The following is a 22718-nucleotide window of genomic DNA, read 5'->3' as shown; positions in this document are numbered from 1 at the left end:
AACATTTTGATTTCAGATAACTACAAATGAAGGCTGTTTGATTAACAGACCTGTTAATGTATCTCCTGTGTATGATTCGTGGCTTTTTCTCATGGAAAAGCTTTGTAACAAATTTCAAGGAATTTGAACAATGTGAATAATTTAGGTTTAGCAAAATGTTTGTGTCAAAAATGTATGAAACCTTTACTTTTATTTACTTGGCATTTAAAACAATTAATGTAAAAATAAATATAGAAATTCACTTCTATCTATTTTGGCAACCCCGAAAGCTTGGTGCCCTACAAAATCACCTAGTTCATGCCATTGTCTGGAGAGGCTCCAGACCATCAAGGCCCATAAGCCTTTTGATATACTTTTATTCAAGCTTATTAGGCAAGAGCATAATAAGCCTGTTCATTCTAATTGAAACAGCCAAACTCATAACAATATCGAAGACTTTTACTTTTTACTCCTCCACATGGTCCTAGTGTTATCTTTCTTACCCGACTGCTTATGCTAATAGTGTCGTGAGCATTTCTGACTTGTTTAGGGGTAATATTTTAAGTTATAGAAAAGACTTAAAGTAAGTAATCAAATTCCATTAGGAAAATGCAAATATTCTGGAGGAGTGAGATATATACTGAGCAGAATATATCAAAGACAGAATGGGGGAGACAGAAACCAGGCAATTCAAAGGCATGCAGATATCACTGCAGAAGAATGGTGGATAATAGATTTACGATGTTGGTTTAGATTATTTAGCTGAAAGATGACAGCTATTTCAAATATATCAGAATATTATTTCTGGAAATGAAATAACCGTTTATGGTGCTGAAACAATTCTGTTATTATATATGTATTTCTTAGGTTTGGTTTAAGCATTTCAAGTTTTGACATGTGTTTAGTGTTAGCAGATACATTACGAAATGGAATTAAAAAGGTAAAGGTCCCCTGTGCAAGCACCGGGTCATTCCTGACCCATGGGGTGACGTCACATCCCAACGTTTGCTAGGCAGACTTTGTTTATGGGGAGGTTTGACAGTGCCGTCAATGGAAATACATGATGAAAAAGTTTGATAAATGTGTAGGATTGCAGTATTAACTTTTTCTGTTATACAGAGTTGCTTGCTGCTGTAAAATATTGTGCTCAATTGTGCTCTAAAATAGCTGTGCAGATTGGATGTCATAAAAACTTCGGTGTTTCAGTTATATGTGAAAGATGAGATGAGCAAAACAAAATGCTATTTCTTGTGTTTTAAACAACCTTTTAAAAATGTATTACAGATGCCTGATGATTGCCTGACTACTGAAGTATTTTGACTGCTGAATTTACCTTTCTGACAATGAACAGTTCAAAATCACCAGTGTTGGCTGGAAATGGTATATTTTCCAACGCAACCTGTCGCACCGAAAAGAAGATCTCTGTGATTTTTTCTATAATTTTTATGACAGTGGGAATTTTATCCAACACTCTTGCAATAGCAATTCTTATGAAGGCTTATCAGAGGTTTAGACAGAAATCAAAAGCCTCTTTTTTGCTTTTTGCAAGTGGCCTGGTTATCACAGACTTGCTGGGTCATCTAATCACTGGAACCATTGCAGTATTTGTATATATATCTGACAAAGACTGGATCCGATTTAATCAGTCAAATGTTCTCTGTAGCATTTTTGGCATCTGTATGGTATTCTTCGGACTATGTCCCCTTTTTCTGGGCAGTGTGATGGCCGTTGAACGTTGCATAGGAGTCACAAAGCCAATATTTCATTCAACAAAAATGACTTCTAAACATGTAAAAATTATCTTGACTATGGTATGCCTTTTTGCTATTTTCATAGCTTTGCTGCCTATATTTAGGTTGAGAGCCTATCAAATTCAGGCATCAAGGACCTGGTGTTTCTATAAAACAGAACATGTTGAAGACTGGGAAGACAGATTTTACCTCCTACTTTTTTCATGCTTAGGTTTACTGGCCCTTGGTATTTCATTCTTGTGCAATGCTGTGACAGGAATTACACTTTTGAGGGTCAAATTTAAGAGTCAACATAGACAAGGCAGATCTCATCATTTTGAGATGATCATACAGCTGTTGGCTATAATGTGTGTCTCTTGCATTTGCTGGAGTCCATTCCTGGTAAGACTTTAATATCTTTGTCAATTTTAATGTATGCCTTTGTATGAGATTTTATTAAAATTTGAAAAAGGCATAATAGGCATGTCTTGATGCTTCCTACTTGAGAACTCACTTCATTGTTTCAAGAGTACATTCTTCAAATGTACATAAGGCTATGAGTCTGTTTTCACTATAGACCTGATCCAGCGAAAGGTGAACACAGTTAGTTCCATTGAGTTCAATGGGAGAGAATGAATCAGATGTAAAAATGCTTAATGTTGGCTGTATTATGCTACTTGTGTATAATCTTAAAACATGGTATGGTGTGACATCTTAAATTCTTGGACTGAATCTCTCAGTGATAGGATTATTAAGACCTAAACATTTATTTATTTACATTATTTATAGTCAGCCTTTCTCACAGGGACTCAAGGCAGATTGCACACAATGAGTCAGTATAATCAGCAAAATGGGACATTCAATAAACAATGCTTTAGGATTGTAGAACCAAAAAAACCCCTGAAGCATAGCCAAGTATTAACATGATACATTAAGCAGTGCAAACATTACGTAATAGGATTCTACTTACACTAAGCAGTATAGACCATGGTCCCTAATCATTTATCCAAGTACGTTTGTGAGCCATTTTGTACAGTGCAAGCCTGTTACCTGTGCAGAAAGGTCCTATTGAATAATTCAGTTTTGCATAGTTTGCAGAAAGCCAGGAGCGTGGGAGCCTTCCTGACCTCCTTGAGCAAGTAATTCCATAAGGTGGGAGTCACAACGGAGAAAGCAGATGTATGGGCAGTTGTTGATTGTTACCATTTGCAGGTTGGCACTTACATAAGGCCCTACACAGTGATGCTGTCATGGTGGGGCATAGGGGGAGAAGAGGTGGTCCCACAGATAAGAGGGACCAAAGTCATGAAGGCCTTTTATGTGATAGCCAATGCCTTAAACTGAGTCCGTTTACAAATGGGCACCCAATGGGGTGTCTGCAGAATGGGAGTAATATGCATGGTCCAAGCTGCAGCATTCTGCACTGGTTGGAGTTTCTGAGATGATTTTGAGGGGAAACCAATGTACAGTGCATTAGACTAGTCTAATCTTGATGCTACTGTGGTGTGGGTCCAGGTGGCCAGATCAGCTGTGTCAAGGTAAGGGGCTATCTTACAGGTTAGGCTGAGTTAGAAGAAAGCCTTTTTTTTTTTTTGCAGCTGCCTTAACTTGCTTTTCCAGTAGTAACGTTGGATCCAGTATAACCCCAAGGCTTTTAACATAGTCAGCATGGATCAGCTACACTCTATCAAAAGGGGGGGCACAATGTACTTCAAGACCTTCACCTTACCAACCAGCATGATCTCTGTCTTTTCAAGGTTTAGACTTTATTTGTTCAATTTGAGCCAGTTAACCAGAACAGCCAGGCAACTATTTAGGACATCTGCTGCATCATGGGGAGATTTGGATAAAGATATATAGAGCTGGGTATCATCAGCACATTGATGACAGCCAACCCCAAAACTGTGAATAATTTGACATAACAGGTTTATGTAGAGATTGAAAAGCATGGGGGATAGAGTTGGGCCCTGTGGAACCCCACAAGACAGGTCCCACACTGGTGACAACTGGTTTCCAGTAGCAACCCTTTGAGCCTGATCCATGAGGAATGGTTTCAAGGCACATCCCCTGATAGCTACTTCTGTCTCCACGTGTCTCAGCCAGATCAAAGGCTGTAGATAAATCCAATAAGATCAATAGAGAGATATAGCCTTTGACTACACTCAGACAGAGGTCATCAGCTAAAGCTAGCAGTACTGTCTCTGTCCCATAGCCTGGCCTGAAGCCAGACTGAAAAGGGTTCAGAGCAGATGAGTTATCCAAGAAGACTTGAAGTTGGCTTGCCACTGTTCTCTCAGTCACTTTGCCCAGAAAGGGTAGTTTAGAGACCAGACAATAATTGGCCACAACATTTTTCTGTAGGGATGTTTTTTTTAAGTAGCAGGCAGATTACTATCTCTTTAAACGGCTGAAGGAAGGTGCCCTGAGTTAGGGACTGATTTATCATAGATGCCAAAGGTTTGTTGATGTGGCCCTTATATTTCAGCAGGCAGGACGGGCAAGAGTCCAGAGTACAAGTAGTGGCTGTCACAGATCCCAGGTAGGGTATGAGCTTTCGTGAGCCACAGCCACAGATCTTCTTAACATCTATCATGGAAACAGGATTAAAATGATCTATAAATAAGCCAGGAAGTGTAGTAAGCCTTTCTTCTGGTGTACCTATGATACAGCTGACAAACAGATCAGTGAGTATTTTTGATAGTTTATCAGCAAAAAACTTGACAAAAGAATCATAGCTAATTGACTGTGCCTGGGACAGTAAAGGCTCAGATTTAAGCATCAGCAGATGCTGAGCTGTCTTGAACAATTGGGATGGATGTGAACTAGCTGACACTATAATAGTAGAGAAGTAACTTTTCTTTGCCACCATCACAGCTACTTCATAGGTCATATAATGAGCTCTATAGCATGATCTGTCAGATTCAGTATGACTCTCCACCAGCGTCATTATAGACGTCTCCCAACCCTTTTCAGATCATCCAGCTCTGTGGTAAACCAGAGGGCTGGATTTTGTCCTGAAGGTGGGAGAGGTTGATGAGGGGCAATCTCTTCAATAGCTTCAAGGAGCTTCATGTTCCCCACTTCCACTGCAGCCTCACTAGAACACGTTTGGGATACTAAAATCCCCAAGAGCGTTCTGGAATCTAGTAGGATTCATGAATTTCCATTGGTGGACCATTTTAACCAGGCCCTCTCCCATGTGGGGTATTGGATCTACATTCACCTTGGCTTTAAGTAGGTAGTGGTCAGACCATGGTTCAGGGCAAATCTCCAGCTGAAACCAAACCTTCCCTCAAAGGCTCAGTGCAAAAAATAAAGTCTAGGGTATGACCTCTTTCATGTGTTGGGCTAGTCATGATTTGGGGGAGACTCAAGACAGACAAGTATCTAAAGTCCTGAGCTGGGCCCAACAAGGTGTCCTCATCATGAATGTTGAAGTTCCCCAGAATGATCAGTCTAGGAGTCTCCAGCGTCACATCTGGCAACTCCTCTGCCAACTCATGGGGGGTGCCCACTGGAGAACTAGGTGGTGGGTAGACAAGAAAAATGCTTAATCTACCTTTAGACCCTAAAATAGATACTAATGTAGAAACAGAGCTCCTTAATTGTGAACCAAGAGTACATTTTCAGCTAAAGTTGTAGACAATCAGCTTGTGTGTGGTTTTTTTTTTTTACTGTGCTGAATGCATGCAGGTTGCTAAGACTTTTCTGATGGCTTGGAAAACCATAGCAGCATGAGTAAACTTACATGGTGTCTGTATACATATGTGTGTGTATGTGTGTATTTACAGTTCTGTACTCATGGTTACACATTCAAATCAGATTTGAAATCCATGGAATACAGAGTTAATCTTTATCACATTAGAATATGGTTTAAAGAATTATTTAAAAAGATCTAAAGTAATAATCAGTGCACTCTTAAGAATACATTCCTGGGAGTAAGCACCACTGAATAGACTTGAGTAGGATGCAGAGCAGATCTGCTTAGGATTGGACTCTAAATCTGTTAATTGAGTAGTATTTAAATTGAGTATCTGGTGTCAGGGATCTGGTGTAGTCAGCTTTAACTCTAAAAGTACGGTTAAAGAGTTACAAAGAGAGAGGTTCCTATTTTGCTTATTAATTATAGTTCAAAGCAGAAACTATTGACCACAGTGTAGTGCACTAAAATTGAACAAGGATTGAATAAGTTTGGGGTAAAAACAATTTTGATTGAATTGTCTACATTTATTTTTGAATACTGCAGTTTGAATTAATTGGACTCACTGAGAATCCTCTCTGTCTTTTTCATGCCATGTGAAAACTGTTATTAGAAGGCTCTATTTATTTCCCCCTGAGTAGGAAAAATGGCATGGGGGGAACAGGGGTTACAGACCCTTCCTTGCCCCAATAGCCCCAACCCAAAAGGTTCATTCATTTAATAAGTAATCCTGTCAGGAGATGGTGGAGATTGTCTTGCTTAACAGCAGCTGCTTCAGATCAGCAGTGGCCTCTGGGATTCCCTTGGGGTAGGGTTGCCAGGTCTCTCTTCGTCATCAGCGGGAGGTTTTTTGGGGCAGAGCCTGAGGAGGGCGGGGCTTGGGGAGGGACTTCAATGCCATAGAGTCCAATTGCCAAAGCAGTCATTTTCTCCAGGTGAACTGATCTCTGTTGGCTGGAGATCAGTTGTTATAGCAGGAGATCTCCAGCTAGTACCTGGAGGTTGGCAACCCTTCCTTGGGGCCAGATTGGAGAGCAATTCCAGCCCCACCTGAAGCAGAGCCGAGAGGGGAGGATTGGGGGCCAATCACCACCAGACAGGCAATCAGACAAGCCTGAAATATTATTTGAGGCCACAATAAGGATTGTGGGTCCTTTAGCGCCCAACCTGTTGTACAGCTGGCGGGCAAATTGGAAACTGATGCAGCAGCAGGTCCAGCAGGCAGACTAGGGGAAGACCTTTATAAGAGGGAGGAATCAGGACTATGAGAATATGCCAGGCCTTCACTCCTGACCCAGGAAAGAGGAAGGCTGAAGAGTAGGAGGAAGATCAGAGTGTTGAATGAAACCCCCTCTTCTCTCACTTCTCTGGCCATAGGAGCTTCATGGAGCTGGACAAGAAGATGCCAGGAGCATGGGGCATTGACTTCACCTTTTGAAAAATCAATTGAAACTAGAATTGTGTCTAATTTGATTTTAAGTATTTCTGGAAAATGACGGTAGATGTTTTAACTTGGAAATGATTTAAAGCCAATGGATTCAATTCAAATCACTGCTCACTTACAGGTTTTGAGCAAGTCCTCCCCTCCCGCCCTGTGTCTGTCTGTCTGTCTTGCCTGTAAAATGGGTATAATATTGACCTCCCCAAAAGATTGTGAAGGATAAAGAAATAAGATTCTGGAACAATAAAAAATTAAGTAAATTATTAGAAGGGTTGGTTTTTATACCCCCTTTTCTCTACCTTAAAGAGTCTCAAGGGGGCTTAAAATTGGCATCCTTCCCTTCCCCACAACAAACATGTTGTGAGGTAGATGGGGCTGAGAGAGTTCTGAGAAAACTGTGACAAGCCCAAGGTTTCTTGAGGAGTGGGGAATCACACCTGGTTCTTGAGGAGGCTTCTTGAGGAGGAGTGGGGAATCAAACCTGGTTCTCTAGATTAGAGTCCGCTGCTCTTAACCACTATACCATGCTGGCTCTTTCAGAATTATTACAAAAGTTATGAAAGAAAAGGTATGTCTGCAGAAATTTAGCAGTATTAGACAGGGACCGTTTGTTATTGAAGTATAAGCAAGGTGTATGTATGCTGCAGATAAATTCAAGAAATCTGGTGTTTCTTTCAACTCAGTCATTTTAAAAAATATGACAATCTGGGAATAAAAACATTTACTGCAGAGCTAATTTTTCCCTTTCTTCCAAGCTCCCATGACCCACAGGTCTTGAGCAGTTAGTGGGGAGTTTTTTATTTTTTCTATTTAAGGAAAATATGGTGGAGAGATACTTGGCCACAGCTGATGTTATACTTGGATCATAGAACTAATTTGAATGCCGTTAGTAAATTTAACCTAACCTTTCTTTTATACAGTAGTTTGAAGAATCAGGCAACTTTGCAACCATGTTGCTTGTTGCACTTTTACTTTATTTGTTATAATAGCCTTTGCCTGCCAACACCTTTCTTGGCACCCGCCAAGTGTTTTTAGAAAGTGGGCAGGGCCAGATGGGGCTTTTGCTCAGTCGTGCTTTGATTGGCCATTAGAGAGCTGACTGTGCAGATTTTTTTTTTAATGTTGCTTTGGGAGCAGCTGCCACCACAGCACAAGGATCTTCGCTGAGTGGCTGAAGGTAAGCTGTATGTATGCAAGAAAATACGGTATGTTAAAACAGTATGTTCATTTTTAAAAGCGTCCTGTAAAACAGTGTTTCTGCCTGAAATGTTAAAGACTTATTGGTAGAGTTATGTATGACCTCACTCCATGTCATTTTGTGACTGGTTTTTCCTCCATTTTGTGGTTACACCCACCACCCTGTGTCAGAATTTCAATGATGCCTGCAGGTTGGAGAGCCCTGTTTGCATTAGAAACAAAAGGCATACATTATTGCTGTGCTTCTAGGACTATGGATTTGTTTCAGTATGACCTTTTAACTCCTTTCCTTCTAACAGTCTTCTAATACATGCATTCTGATTTCATAAACAGAGCCCCTTTTCTGCCCTTGAGGATTAGGTGTGAATGAGGGGAGTGTAGCGTAGAACTAAGCCTTAGGCACCTTTCTTGATTATTTTGTCATGAAAGAGGACAGTGGATCAAATGAATATTATATAATAAATGACTTTGAAGAACTGGCTTGCTAAAACCTTCAATAAATTATGTAAACCTGGCCATAGTTTGATTGTTAACAATACTAGACAAGCAAGGAAGATTGGGACTGTGTAGTTCATTTCTTGATGCGGATAGAATTGCTAATCTACTTTTGGTCTTTCAGTGTATCTTTTGATCTTTCGGTGTAAAGCAACTAGTTTCTCTGTGGGCCCAACACAAGCTGGATCATTAACAGTGTATACCCAGCAGTGGTTTCAGAGCCTACAGTTTGCTTAGGATGTATGTTGCAGTGATGTTTTCAATACCTTCTCTTTAACCACAGGGTGCTAGAAAATCACTATGATTTTCAAATGAAAGCTGAGGTGCCAACAACTACAAACAGATGTCTTCTGGCTAAGGGAAAAATGTCTTGTGGACCACTTGTGGTCTCCCTGCCTCAAATCTTACATCCGTGTTTTAAACAAAGCAGAAATGAATTTACAGTGTATCATTTACCACCTGGCATCTGTAAGTGTTCCTATTTAAACATATAAAATATGTTATTATTTTCATTATGATTAAAATACTATATTCATATACACTTCGTTAGTTTGACAGTGGGATAATTGGAGGAGAGATTATTTCTTAATATGCATGTGTGTAGCATTTAAGAATATTAGGCTGTAGGTTCAGTATTCATTTGAGGCTACAGTCATAGACTAATTTGGATGCAAGTTCTCTCAATGCGTGGGACTTTCATCCAGGTAAATCTATTTCAGATTGAGACATAAGGACTGATTCATAATACATTTTCTAAATATGGCTTCATGAAATTTGTGACCCTATGCCTTGATACTATATAATTTCAATGTAAAATGTTTTATTCTTATCAATTGTTTATGAACTTCAGTTTCCATATTTGCCAGTGAACATCCTTGTCATTATCTGTATATCTCTTTTAATTGATTACTGTATAGTCATACCCAGTCTGCATGTTAGACCAGCCACATAGAAAAAATATAAAACAACTTCCCTTTAATGGCTGCTGCACCTTGATATCACCTAGATTACAAAAATAACATCATTAATAAATTTTGCGGTTGGTCTTCATAGGGATTATAGAGACTTTCCACAGAACAGTGAAATCTGTGTAGCGAACTGTTCCATACATTATGTACCCAGTAAGAAGTGGCTGCCAGCAGGAAGAAAATTGCTTGAGATTCTGATGGGTTTTGAGTTGAGAATTTTGAGTTGAGGATTTTATCTTTCCTGAAGTAAAAGTGATTGGAATCACCATATATGGCAACTAGCCAAGTATCCTGTCACCCTCTGTTTATGTAGTCACTGAACAATGAAGATGCCAAATGGTATTAAGGCTGGATTTTTTGGGCACCAAGTCACAGCTGACTTATGGAGACCCCGTAGGGTTTTCAATGTAAGAGACATTCAGAGGTGGTTTGCCATTGCCTAATTCCACATCATGCCCGTGGTATTCCTTGGAGGTCTCCCATCCAAATACTAGCCAGGGTCGAGGCAACCAGCAAGATTCCATGGCAGACTGGGGATTCAAACCTGGGTTTCCCAGATCTTAATCCAACACCTTAACTACTATACCACATTAGCTTTATTTATTTATTTTATCCCACTTTTCAGCCAAATATTAGCTCTGAAACAGCTCTCAAGAATCAGAAGATGTGCAGTAAAAATATATCTCAGAGAAGGGATTATCATTTGGCTGCTGCTTATGCTTCATATGATTGTCTGGTTGATGACAGCTGAAATCTAAAAGGGTAGACCTTTGTTGGAGTTTGGTTCAGGAATGGTGATAAAATTAAGAACCAACGAGTGAACAAAGTTTCTGTAATACAGAAAAAGCTTTGTTATCTGGTACTCAGGTTGCTGGTTAATCAGATGTGCCAGGTACACAAGTTTATTGCTCTGCCCCCCCTCCCAATATCCAGAGGAATCCAGAGCAACCAAACCCTGCCCAAATGGGAATTCCATGGGAAAGTCTCCTCAAAGAGGCAGGAATGGGGTATACATGCCCCTGAAGGGACAGGAGTAGGATGTCTGAGGGGGAGGAGCTTGTCCTCTTGGGCTTGCCTGAATTGAGTGCTATAATCATGTGCTAAATAACAAAGCTTTTGCTATATAATTCATTTACTAAGAAGGCATTCTTAGTTTATCCTGTGTATGTGTTTGTATAATTTTAATTTTAGTACAGTATATAATTTATTAGTTAAAAATAATCCATACAATAATCCCATCATTTTTGCAATCACACCATTTTTTTCTCCGGACGCACTGGTCTTTTACTTGTCTGCTTATTAAAGCATTCTTATTTCTCTGTCTTCCCCCCCCCTGCCCCCCCCACTAGTTATTTTGCAAGCAACATCTCCATTTGATAGAAAGATCAGAGACCTTTTGAATGAATAATATGTTAGTGGGTTTTAAAAAAAATTAATCTAGTTGGTTTTGTGCAAGGCATTCCCATCACAGAATTAAGAAAAAGAGAAATGTTCTACGATCCCAAAACCTTGAAGATTTTTTTTTACTTTTTATGAATCTTGAGTAGGAAAATTGCCTCTCTCATTGCCACCTTTTGTTAGTTTGAAGATCTCTTTTGCACTGGCAGATTTTTTTTAGTCTGGATTATAAAGAGAAAGTGGCAGAATAATGGAGTAAGAAAAAGAATGCATTTGAGGAAAGATGTTATTATGAAATGACTTTTTTTAAAGGAAAAACATTAATTTGACATTGAAGAAGCAAAAAAAAGTAATTACAATTCTCACTTTTTCTACTATATGAATCAAATCCATATTCCTTACAAGAACCTAATTATGTGTTACACAAAGAAAGGAAACAAAGATTTTTTTGAAGAAGACGAGAGGAGATATTGGAGGGCCAGTACACTGTAGGATCTGACACTTGTTATTTTGAGAGATCACTGACACCTATGTATCCTTATTTGTTCACACACTGTTGCTTCCTAATTTCATGGAAAGGAAAATTGGAAGGAAGAACAAAATGACAAATCATACCATTTCAACATTATAATGTTGGAGAGGTTATAAAATATATTGTCATAATAGAAAATTCCTTTATAGTTCTTGCTAATGTTTAAATTAATATTATTTTTAGAACATTGTTATGTTTTCTGAATGGTCTAAGCTTGTGAATAGCTACTCATCTAGTTGTCTATGGTAACTAACAGTTGCCTTCAGGTCGGTCTCTCTCTCTCTCTCTCTCTCTCTCTTTTACAAGTACAAAATAAGCATTTCAAATTATTGGAAATGTTATGTGAAATATTTAACTTTGGCTAGGTTGTGACCTTTATTTTATAGAAGAAGACTGGCATTCCAAGTCAGTGTTTTCTGGTAATGTCATCCATTTCCAATGTCCTGCCATCCATCCCCAAGCAAAGTACAAGAATTACAATGCAATCCAAAATAGAGTTACATCCTTCTAAGGAAAGGGTATAATGTTGCTTAGGACTGCACTGTTAATAAACTTTTTCAGTTGATAGTTTAGTATCATTTAGTATCATCCATTCACTCAATCAGCTCATTCTGTAGTATTGCATACATGTGTCCTTTTCATTTTAATGAAACAAACATCTGCAGTGAGGAGGGGGAAATGGGCAAAACTGTCACAGATTTTTCACATGCACATGTTGTACATATGTTTTTCAAAGATTTGTACAACAGGTGAGTGTGGGATTTCTGTTCCTTTATTTTTCTGGCTGCTGAATCCAATGCCATTCTTGAGAGTCTCTCAGCTTTCAGGAATGACAGAGGGTGTACAGAGAACTGTATTAGGGAGGGGGCGTTGGCAAATGCTTCATTTGTGAAGTTGCTCCATTTGTGGTTCTGTAAAATCCAATGCAATGAATGTTTTTCCTAAACCAGTTTCCTTTTTAATATGTTTCCTACTTTATCTTTACATGCTTCCATAAAAGAAGAAACCACGCTTAAAGGCAGTCTTCCCAAATCCCTCCACTCATCCACATTTTATTTCCACCGGATCTTATACTGTAATAGTCAAATGTGGCCTAATCTGTGGATACTTAAATCTGCGGATTGTGGCCACATTGGCATAAACCAGATAGTTCAGCAAACTTGGGAGACCTCCCCCTGGCTTTACAGAAAAATCTGCAATAATTAAAATATGACATGGGGGGGGGGTTAATTCCTCCTAAAACCAAAAGCATTGTTGGCGCATGTGCAGACAACACACCTACCTCTTTCATCAATAGTGGGTGGTGGTATCTGGGAGCTGCAGTGGGACCAGCATCTTCACCAATGGTTGTGAGGTGGCCAGAAACTGTGACAGGGCTGACATGTCACAGATGGTGGGGTGTGACTGGGAGCTGCAGCGAGCCTGGCAGCATCACTGATGGTGAAGGGGGGAGGAAGCCACAGTGGGCCTGGCAGCAGCAAAGGGGTGGGAAGAAAGCTAAGAGGGGAAGAGAGCCCCCCATAATGGGTCCCTAATTGTTCTTTCTTCATTCTTAAAAAGACTTGTTAATTACTTTCATTCTGTAAGAATTGCCTCTAAACAGGCTGGCAGAAAAGCTTTTGTAAATTAGAAGAGATTTTGTTTCTTTTTATCTTTCAGGTTGTCAGTTTGCCATGGATAGTAATTCAGGTGTGTGTCAGTTTGCCATGGATAGTAATTTAGGTGTGTGTAAGCAGCTAACTAGTAACTAGTAACTGACTGGTTGTCTTAACAGATAAATAAAAAGGGTTAAATACAGAGTACGGCATTACACAAATCACACTTCACAGCTATAGGAGGGTAGCATTAACAATTTATTTAGAAATTCCAGTTGAATAGCAAATGTTTAAAAACAAGGCAGAGGGGAAGGAAGTTCCAGTGAATCATCAGTTGTAGAATGAAAGAAAATGGACTGCCTATTCCTGAGCCTTCGATGGCCAGGGACAGCATGACTGCGACGCTGCTGCAGCACCTCCAAAGCCATTCCCCTGCGGCTGAAAGGCTTTAAAAAGCCTTTTAAAGGTTTTTTTTTCTTTTTGAAAATGGAGCATTTTGCCCCATTGAAAACAGCAAGGCTGTGCCAGCAAAAAGCTGGCGCAGCAATGCTATTCTTTTAGTCGGCGTACCCAGGGCAAAAGGGGATAGGAAGCTGTCTCCCAGCAGCTTTGCCCCCCAGCACGCCCTGGGAACGCCCCTTGGGATGCTGGTGCAGGGCTTTGCAGTGGGGGCGCTGGCCCAGGGGGCACGAATGGTGGTGCAGCCTCTTCCTGGCCTCCTAAGGACTTTCGTCCTTTCAAGTCAGGAATGGGCTGTAAAACACATTTAAATGATAACAGATTTTTCCATCTTTCCTCACGATGAAATATTTTCATAGTTCAGTAGTTCAAGATTTATGGTCAGATTAATTTACTTTTTAGCAATTAAAATTGAATCAATTTATGTTCTCCAACTGGGTACTATAATACTGATTCACTGGCCCACTGGTTTATTTATTGTACATCTCCTTTCAATTAACAGTGTATTCCTGTTCTGAGTTCCTCCAGTCTAAGACCTTTGATTTCTGTGGGCTTAGATTCAGGTAACTGTTTAGGGTTGCACTGAAAGTATCACTCTTTGGTGAAAATTCAATTAGGATAAAACTGGAGAAATTTCTACTTCTAATAGTTTTATTCAGGGTTAGTATAATCCATCTATCATATTTTTTAAAATCAGACTTTCTATTAATAAAATGCTGTCTTTAAAACTCCACCTGCTGGCCATAAATTGTTTCATAGTTTCTGTACTGGTGTAGGCTACTGTTGAATCTTATGAAGTTTTACAGTTACACTCGCTAAATGTCTTCTCACACACATTCATGTACACATTTATTTACATAATGGCTGCCAACATGAAGTTTACAGCCAAGAGCTGAGCCTTCTACATTACCTGCCCCCCCAAGCAATTTATTCTGCAGATAGCTGAATGAAGTGAGTCATTCATAGATTTCTTTGATTATAATTTTCTTTATAATTTGATACAGTATAACTGAAGTACTAACAGCACATTCCTGAGCCTCCAAGTCGAAAGCTCTTAGGAGGCAGGGAAGGCGCTGCATCGGCGTTAGTGGCCCCAGTGCCGGCGTGGTAGCCCGGATGCTGGTCACTGGGTGCTGCTGTGGCAGCACTACCCCGGAACGTGGCGGGGCCTTCTACTGGCGTCCCACCAGCGTAAAGGCCCGCGCCGGCATTCCGGGGGGCATCCCGGCAGGCACTCCTGGGGCGTTCCGGGAGGAGGAGCTGACTGTAGGCAGCTTCCTCTTCCCTTTCATCCTGGGTAGGCCGGCGGGGAGAAGAGTGAGGCTGCACCAGCTTTTTTGCTGGCGCAACCTCACTCTTCTCTATGGGGCAAAAAGCCCCGTTTAAAATTTTAAAAGCCTTTTAAAGGCTTTTTAAATATTTTTGGCAGCTGGGAAACCATTGTGGAGGTGGTGCGGTGGCGCCTCCTCCACGCAATCCCTGGCCACCACAGGCTCAGGAATACACTGTTAATTTCTAGCTTCATGTGAAATGCTAAATGATCTGTCTAAAGTATGACATTGTACATTGCTATTTTGCAAAGAATAAGGATAACATATGTGTATTCATCTGGTTGTTTTGGATAATTTTTCACATACAAAAAATACTATAGGCCTGTGTCTGTCTCATCACCCCGCCCCCCGCCCCATGTTAGTAGCTGCTAGGACATTAAGTTGGTGTAAGGTTTGTGTGCCTACTATATCCACATCTACTCATTGTATTCCTAGCACTGCAAATTACTTAGGATCTGGATGTTGAGTAACACATCATCATGGAGAGGAAAAATTAATTGGAGATATGGAGAACACAAATAAACCTCCCAAATCTTAGAGTACTATGGTGTGCTTGCAAGTACAGCAAATGAAACAAAGAAGTCTTTACCTTCTGGCGGAAGATGGTAGCAAGAGCAGACAGATGAGTCTCCCTGTGGAATGAGTTCCAGAGCTTTGGTGCCACAATTGCAAGTCCATCTTCTGGGTTGCCACTTGTCTAATATCAGAAAGTGGAGGCCCCCGAAGGAGGGCCTCGGAAGATGACTGTAGTGGTCGAGTAGGTTCATAAGGGAGTAGGTGGTCCTTCAAGTATGTTGGTCCCAAAGCATATAAGGCTTTAAAGGTCAACTCCACCACCTTGAGCCAGCATGGTGTAGTGGTTAAGACCAGTGGATTCTAATCTGGAGAACCAGGTTTGATTCCCCACTCTTACACATGAAGCCTTCTGGGTAACCTTGGGCTAGTCACAGTTCTCTGAACTCTCTCAACCCCACCAACCTCACAAGGTGTCTGTTGTGAGAGAAAGGGAAGGTGATTATAAGGCAGTTTAAGACTCCGTAAAGGTTGAGAAAATTGGGGTATAAAAACCAACTCTTCTTGAATTGTGCCTGGGAACACGAGTGGGAGCCAGTGTAGTTGGGCCAAGACTGGAGTGATATGATCCCTATGACCCATTCTAGTCAGCATCCTGAATACAAGATTCTACACCAATTGAAGTTTCTGGACACTTCTCAAGGATAGCTCCACATAGAGTGCATTGCAGTGGTCTAACTTAGATGTAACCAGGGCACATACCACAGTGGTCACATCTTTTCTGCTCAGGAAAGGCTACAGCGGGCTAACCAGTAAACCCTCATCTGGATTGGCAAGAATATTCAGACTAAATAGTTCAGCAACCTCAGCATGATCAGCAAGATGACATTTATCACTGGTTCATCATAAGACCATAAGCCATAGCTCTATAGTCTCCGTGGAGATTCCAGTGAATGAAAAAAATGCACCATGTATTTGTTGCTCTGTCCTTTTCTCCCATCAAGGACCCTTGTGATGGCTCACATAAAAACCGTACAACATTCTAAAATATCCTTAGTGCATAAAACATCAAACAAACCATAAAACAAACTTAGCAATGAAAATAAACAGCACCAGAAATATCCAGCCATCTCACCAACCCAATTATGCCTCCTTGTACACAGCAGTTAGAAACCTATGCCCATGTCTTGGGCCATCTCCTCCCATTACCCTTGCTACTAGTAATGAGAACAGGAAAGTATTTAAGCACCTTGCCTAGGATCCTGCCCTTACATGTTTTACCTTTATATTCTGAGTTGGGAGTATGGTAGGACATTTTTCAGTTCATTCTGTAGCATTGTGTAGCTCAAGTACCAATGAAATGTGGACAAGGATTGACTTTATAAAACAGCCACTATTCCACTCCTTCATTGTCTTGTAAATCAAGCAAGCAAGTAAACAAACAACTCCCCATATTATATTATTTAGCTATCAGGACTCTGCACTTTTCCCATTATATGTGGGCATAACTTCTTCACCTTCAGTATAACTTCTTCTTGAGATCAGCAAAATATCCTGTCTATTGTAGTTTTAAAATAAGTAATGAAATCTATTGTGGTTAGAAACAAGAACGGTTTACTCTGAATGCAGAAAAATAGTAGACATGGAAGCAGCTATGTCTTCGTTACATGATTCCTTAGAAAGGCTGCCCTCCAACAGAATAAAATAGAAAAAGAAATCAAATAAAACATGTAATTACAGACTGCTTCTGCGGCAACAATAACTTACATCTTCCTTTTACATATTATGACACTTTTATTGCAATCCAATAGGTATGCTGCTGCCAGCAGTTTTGTGACAATCAGTTTTAAGGAACTATAAAATTGTAGATAAAAAAATGGGCATGGTGTTGTTGCTTTTAAAAAAACGTATAGGTAAAACAGCACAGTATTACATCTTCTGGAAATAATGCTCCGGCTGAAGGTTTCAGGTTCATACACAGTACAATCATGCTAATGAATAAGTAATGTCTATGTCAGAGAAGTCTAGAAAAGCAGAATATTTGGACAATGTTTGCAATTAAAGCATCTGCAGTAAAAAATGTTCCCATGGATTTTAGAGAAGGTGTTCAGACCAGTCTCTACTTCCCTTTATGTCAGGATTGTTTTCCTCATTTTCAAAGGTGTGTTTGTGTCGAGGGGATGTTATTCCCAGAAATTTTAAGATATTGGATGTGGGGAAGGTTGGGGGAGAGGGACAGGCAGGAACAGTGTTGCGCAATGACATGGCATAATTTCTAGCTAAAAACTGAAGTGATGTCATCACAGTGCTCTAGGAATCCCCCCCCCCCAAACACTACAGTTTTTACTATAGTCAATTCAAGGCCCAGCCTTTTAGCTGTTGCTGCTGGTTTTGGGGTTGCCTACTGTAGCTTGGAAAACTCCTGGAGATTTGGGGGCAGAACCTCCAGACAGCAGAATTTGTGGAGGAGAGCAAGCTCAGTGTGGATGTGATGACATATATTCCACCTTACAAAGCTGCCATTTCCTTCAGGGGAACTGATCTCTAGTCTGGAAGACAGTTATAATTCTGGGAGAATTCCAGGCCCCAGCTGGAGCCTGGCAACCCTAGCTGCTGGCCAGACTGATTCAAAGGATGAAAAGCTGTGCACTCTTTTAAACAAAATCCTAACTCCAAGTCAACCAACAACTGGAAAATCTCTTTTAGAATACTGCTAAAAGAAAAAAAATGTAATTCCTTCAGGCCCACCACATACCTGCAAAGAAATAAGCAGTTACTTCAAATCAAGCTCCTGGCCTTCTTTCTTCTGTTGATGGCTAACCTGACTGAAAAGTGTGTTCTTGAAGTTTCTTTATTAATTGGGTACCAACCTGTGGGGGGGGGGAGATCATTTGGTATGGGCCCCCTTCCCCGTTGCTACACAACTGGCTGGTGGAGGAAAAATGAGAAGGGGGAAATAGTGCCCCTGAGTTGCAATGTTTCTTCTGGTGTGAACTCAAAGTGATTTCAATGTGTCAGGATGATGCTCTAGCGTTTCCTTGACTCTCTATAGTACCAATAGAGTTTTGGATGCCTGCCAGAGTATTGCTCTAGCGTGTCGACGTCACTTCTGGCTCCTACCAGAAGTGACATTGTGATGTCAGGGATGCCAGACATGGTAGGTCCTTACCTCATTTTTCATTGTTTGCCATGCCCATGCAGAAAACCTTAGTGCACCGTGATTCAACCCATTTCTCCAACTTCAAACCTTTCTTCTTTTTTTAGACATAAAACTATATCTAAAAGAGACATAGATTAATGTATGCCTTCTATGTTGTCTGAATTTTGCAGATAGTTTTTTGGTTGAAAATATGAATGCCACATTGTTGTGCTATTCCCACAACACAATGTTTTGGGATATGAAGATGACCTGGACTTCAAAAAGGCACCTCCGGCACCTTACTGAGGCCAGACTCTGCTTTTTCTGTATGCTTAAAAGGAAAGGGTTTATTTTCCTGCTACTGTATCTGTGTCTAAAATTGATAATTACAAGTAAAAATCTGATATGAATCAGCCAGCATCTTGGGGTTCTTATGCTTTTCCATTCTTTCAGATATTTGCTGAATTGGCTACATTGCTAAAAGCACATTTAGCCCAATGCAACCTATATTAGCTTTTAAAAGCTTTGTTTTGTTTTTAAGTGAGATCAAACAAGCTAGTACACATATTTCAGATTGTAGTTTCATTGTTTTGCTGACTGCTGTGAATCTTCATCAACAGTCATGAAAGTTGAATAATTTATATATCTGCTTAAAAAGTGGTGGGCATAGTAAATTCAGTGAAAGGTCCTTTAATGGCTTGACATACTATTTTCTTTTATGTTGGATGCTATGATTGATGCTGCTGATTTGAGTCAGTTTATAACTCAGTCATTGAGTACTATAGTTAAAATAATCTCATAGATTTTATTATCAATAGCATAATACACGAAACTGTACAGTTAGTGCTCAGGATAATTGTATAGTTAATACTCAGGATAAGTCTCATGTTTGAATGTTTTTGGGAACAAACAAGTTTGTGAGTGTCTGCTTCTCCGAAACTGCCCTTGACTAACAGATTATCTGTTTGGTCCCCTTTTGATGCATGGTACCCAGTATTTCTAAACTTAATTCTTCTCACTTGCTGTGGAGTCTGAACAGAGTTAACCTTCTAAATCCACTGAGGTTAATGGCCTTAGAAGGGTATAACTTTGTTTAGGATTGCACTTTTACTTACTTACTTTCTCACTGAAACTAGCATGTGATATTTATGTCTGCAATTGACATACTGTTGAAACTATTGGAACCTGCCATGTAAATGTCCAATATGAGTGTGTGCAACACTTTATTGCTTATACTCACTAATGAATAATGCAGAAATAATTCTGGTAAGGAATGATTTCATACTGTTGGGAATCAGTGTTCGTAGTGTGCAAACTGTTTACACAGAAAGACTGGGAAAGCTTGCATACAAGTTAATTCAGGTATTTCCAGAATAATTAGGAGCTTTCAGAGATACACCCAGGACTTTCAACAAGAATCTCGCAGTAGCACCCATTTTTATGAAGGCTTGAAGACCCTTTGCACTGATCCCAAAGATTGTTGGAGAACTAGATTGCATTAGTACTCAGGTCATCTCTGAGCTACTTGTGCTAACAGGCTGGCCCATGCTTATATTTCCTGTCCTGAAATGTCAGTGTTTGCAGCTGTGGCAATTACAAGTGCACAATTAATAAGACATTTTTTTAAATCCAGAATTTTCTAATTGTTTATGGAAACATTGCTACCAGGAATCTCAGGGACTGTTCCATACTTTGATGATGTAAAGTACAATCCTGAGAGGAATGCCTGTGCCAGTTTTTGGCGGCAACGCGGCTGTGCTGCCTCCAAAGGAGGTTTTGGCCCCGCCAAAACCTCCTCGCGGCTGGAAAAACTCCATGCACCAATCAAGAGCTTGCCCTGGTTGGGAGGGTAGACGGTATCCTCCCCACCTTCCCCCAATGTCAGGAAGCAGAATTGGAGGATAGTGGCTCCAGCTCTGTTGGGGAATCTCCCATTGGCTTTTCCACATTCCCTGAAGCTATAGGGCAGGCAGAGGAAGCTTGCTAACTACAGAAGCCTGGGGACAAATGGGGAGGAGCCTTGGAGGATTGCCCATTAGGGAGCTGGTGGTGACTGACACATAAGGAGGCAGCAAGTGAGGAAAGGCTGGGTGAGCCAGGCTTGGGCCTCATGGGGACCAGCAGCTGGGGAGGGTAATGGAGGACAGCTTCAGAAGGGTGCCCAGCAGGGACAGACTCTGGTGGTGAGAACCTGGAGGTAGGCTGGGGGAAACATGACAGCAGTAAAGAAAGGATATAGGGATAGGCCGAGGGCAGGCCAAAGATGACCCCATGTTCTTGTAAAGGTCATCCCTTTATAATCTCTGAGAGACCTCTCTATTAGGTGGTTGCTCAGGTGTCTGAGAAGGAAGCTAGGCAGCCACACCCTGGTAGCTGGAGGAGTAGCCAAACATAAGGGAGAGAGGACATAGGTTGGGCTAAAACCTCCTACTCACATTTCTGAGGCTTCTATGAGGTGTCCTGCCAAAACGGGAGAAACTGAAGGGAATGCATGCCCAGACGCTGACCCCCAGGAGGAAGAATCTGACACTGTTTTACACTATGAAGACTGTATGCAGCACACCCAGTTACCATGCAGATGAAACCATGAGTTGTAAATTATGTGTGGTAGCCGTGTGTGTGTGTGAAGTGCCTTCAACTCACAGCTGACTTATGGCGACCCCTTTTGGGGTTTTCATGGCAAGAGACTAACAGAGGTGGTTTGCCAGTGCCTTCCTCTGCACAGCAACCCTGGTATTCCTTGGTGGTCCCCCATCCAAATACTAAACAGGGCTGACCCTGCTTAGCTTCTGAGATCTGACGAGATCAGGCTAGCCTGGGCCATCCAGGTCATAGATGGACAAAAGCACAGAAAAAGTTGTAAGAGTGCAGTACTTGACAAATTCACCACCATAATCATCCTAAACCAGCTGTATTAGGTTGGGAAATGTCCCAGAGATTCTTGTCATGCATCTACATTTACTTTGCTGGACCTTTTCAGAACTTTTTAATGCTTGTGGACTCATATGCAAAATGATTCCAGGCCTGAGCATCAGTTGCAGCCATAACTGTCAGTTATCTGCATTTCATGCAATCCTAGACACTATTGTTTCAAACAATGTCAGTAGATTCACCTCTAAAATTCCCTAATTTGAGGTTCTGTTAGCATTGTACCTTGTAGATACTACAGGCCAATGGGCAAGCTCAGTGAATTGGTGTGGTAAACTACCCAGCAACGAACTGCCTGGCAGGATGTCTCCTTGCCCCCAGAGGGCACTACAATCAGACAGACCACAAAATGTGGATTGAAGAATATTGTTACACAAGACTGGCCCCAACACTGGCAAAATTACTGTTTGCTTAACATGTTATTCCTGGAGGCCATCATAGCTGAAATTTGTCATGTTCTTTGTTGGTCAAGCACAAGATGGTAACTTTGCAGACTGGTCTACTCTTACCCTGTTTCATTAGTAGGTCTCTAAATATTCTGTAGTTTCAGTTGTCATGGATACACATGTTATGAGGTCTTTAGGATGATGTATTTCTAAGAGAGCAACTCTAAACAGGTCTCCTCAAAACCCTATTCAGGTTTATTTAATGGAGCTTACTCCAAATAAATTTTCTTAGGAGTGCACTGTTAATCCCATATCAAGGGTAATTTTCAAATAACTGTTTCAGTATATTGTCGAAGGCTTTCACGGTCAGAATTCATTGGTACTTGTAGGTTATCCGGGCTGTGTAACCGTAGTCTTGGTATTTTCTTTCCTGTTTCAGTGAAACTGAAACTGTTTCAGTGTTTAAGATTGTGATGTTGTATTTGATCCATAATAGAACATGTTTCATTTTTCTAGGTGACCATGGCCAGTATTGGAATAAATGAAAATCATTCCCGGGAATCCTGTGAAACAATACTTTTTGCTCTCCGAATGGCAACATGGAATCAAATTTTAGATCCGTGGGTATATATTCTTCTAAGAAAAGCTGTTCTTAAAAAACTCTTCAAGATCGCTAGGAGATGTTGTGGTGTGCACCTCATTAACTTACATATGTGGGAACTCAGCTCCATTAAAAATTCTTTAAAAATTGCAGCAATTTCTGATTCACCAGTTACTTCCAAGCAAATGAATCAGCAGCCACTCAGTTCAGCAGGGCAATAAAATGTATTACAGAGAATTTAAAATAAGGGTAATGATGATGAAGCACCTCAATATTTGATAGGGTGTGAATGAGCTAGTATTTTCTGGTTTTTCTAAACAAGAATT

General features: G+C 40.6%; 1 protein-coding gene across 1 annotated transcript; it reads left to right on the top strand.

Moving 5' to 3' along the window:
• Positions 1 to 1267: 1267 nt before the first annotated feature.
• On the top strand, positions 1268 to 22674 carry PTGFR (prostaglandin F receptor). The gene is made up of 2 exons (XM_056845156.1): positions 1268 to 2111; positions 22308 to 22674. The coding sequence occupies exons 1-2, from the start codon at positions 1323 to 1325 to the stop codon at positions 22611 to 22613; spliced, it is 1095 nt and encodes a 364-aa protein (XP_056701134.1). The 5' UTR covers positions 1268 to 1322; the 3' UTR covers positions 22614 to 22674.
• The last annotated feature ends 44 nt before the right edge of the window (positions 22675 to 22718 follow it).

Source organism: Euleptes europaea, chromosome 2 (assembly GCF_029931775.1).
Source record: "Euleptes europaea isolate rEulEur1 chromosome 2, rEulEur1.hap1, whole genome shotgun sequence".
Taxonomy (NCBI): Eukaryota; Metazoa; Chordata; class Lepidosauria; order Squamata; family Sphaerodactylidae; genus Euleptes; species Euleptes europaea.
The sequence above is the reverse complement of the archived record's forward strand: the minus strand, read 5'-3'. Positions and strand labels throughout refer to the sequence as shown.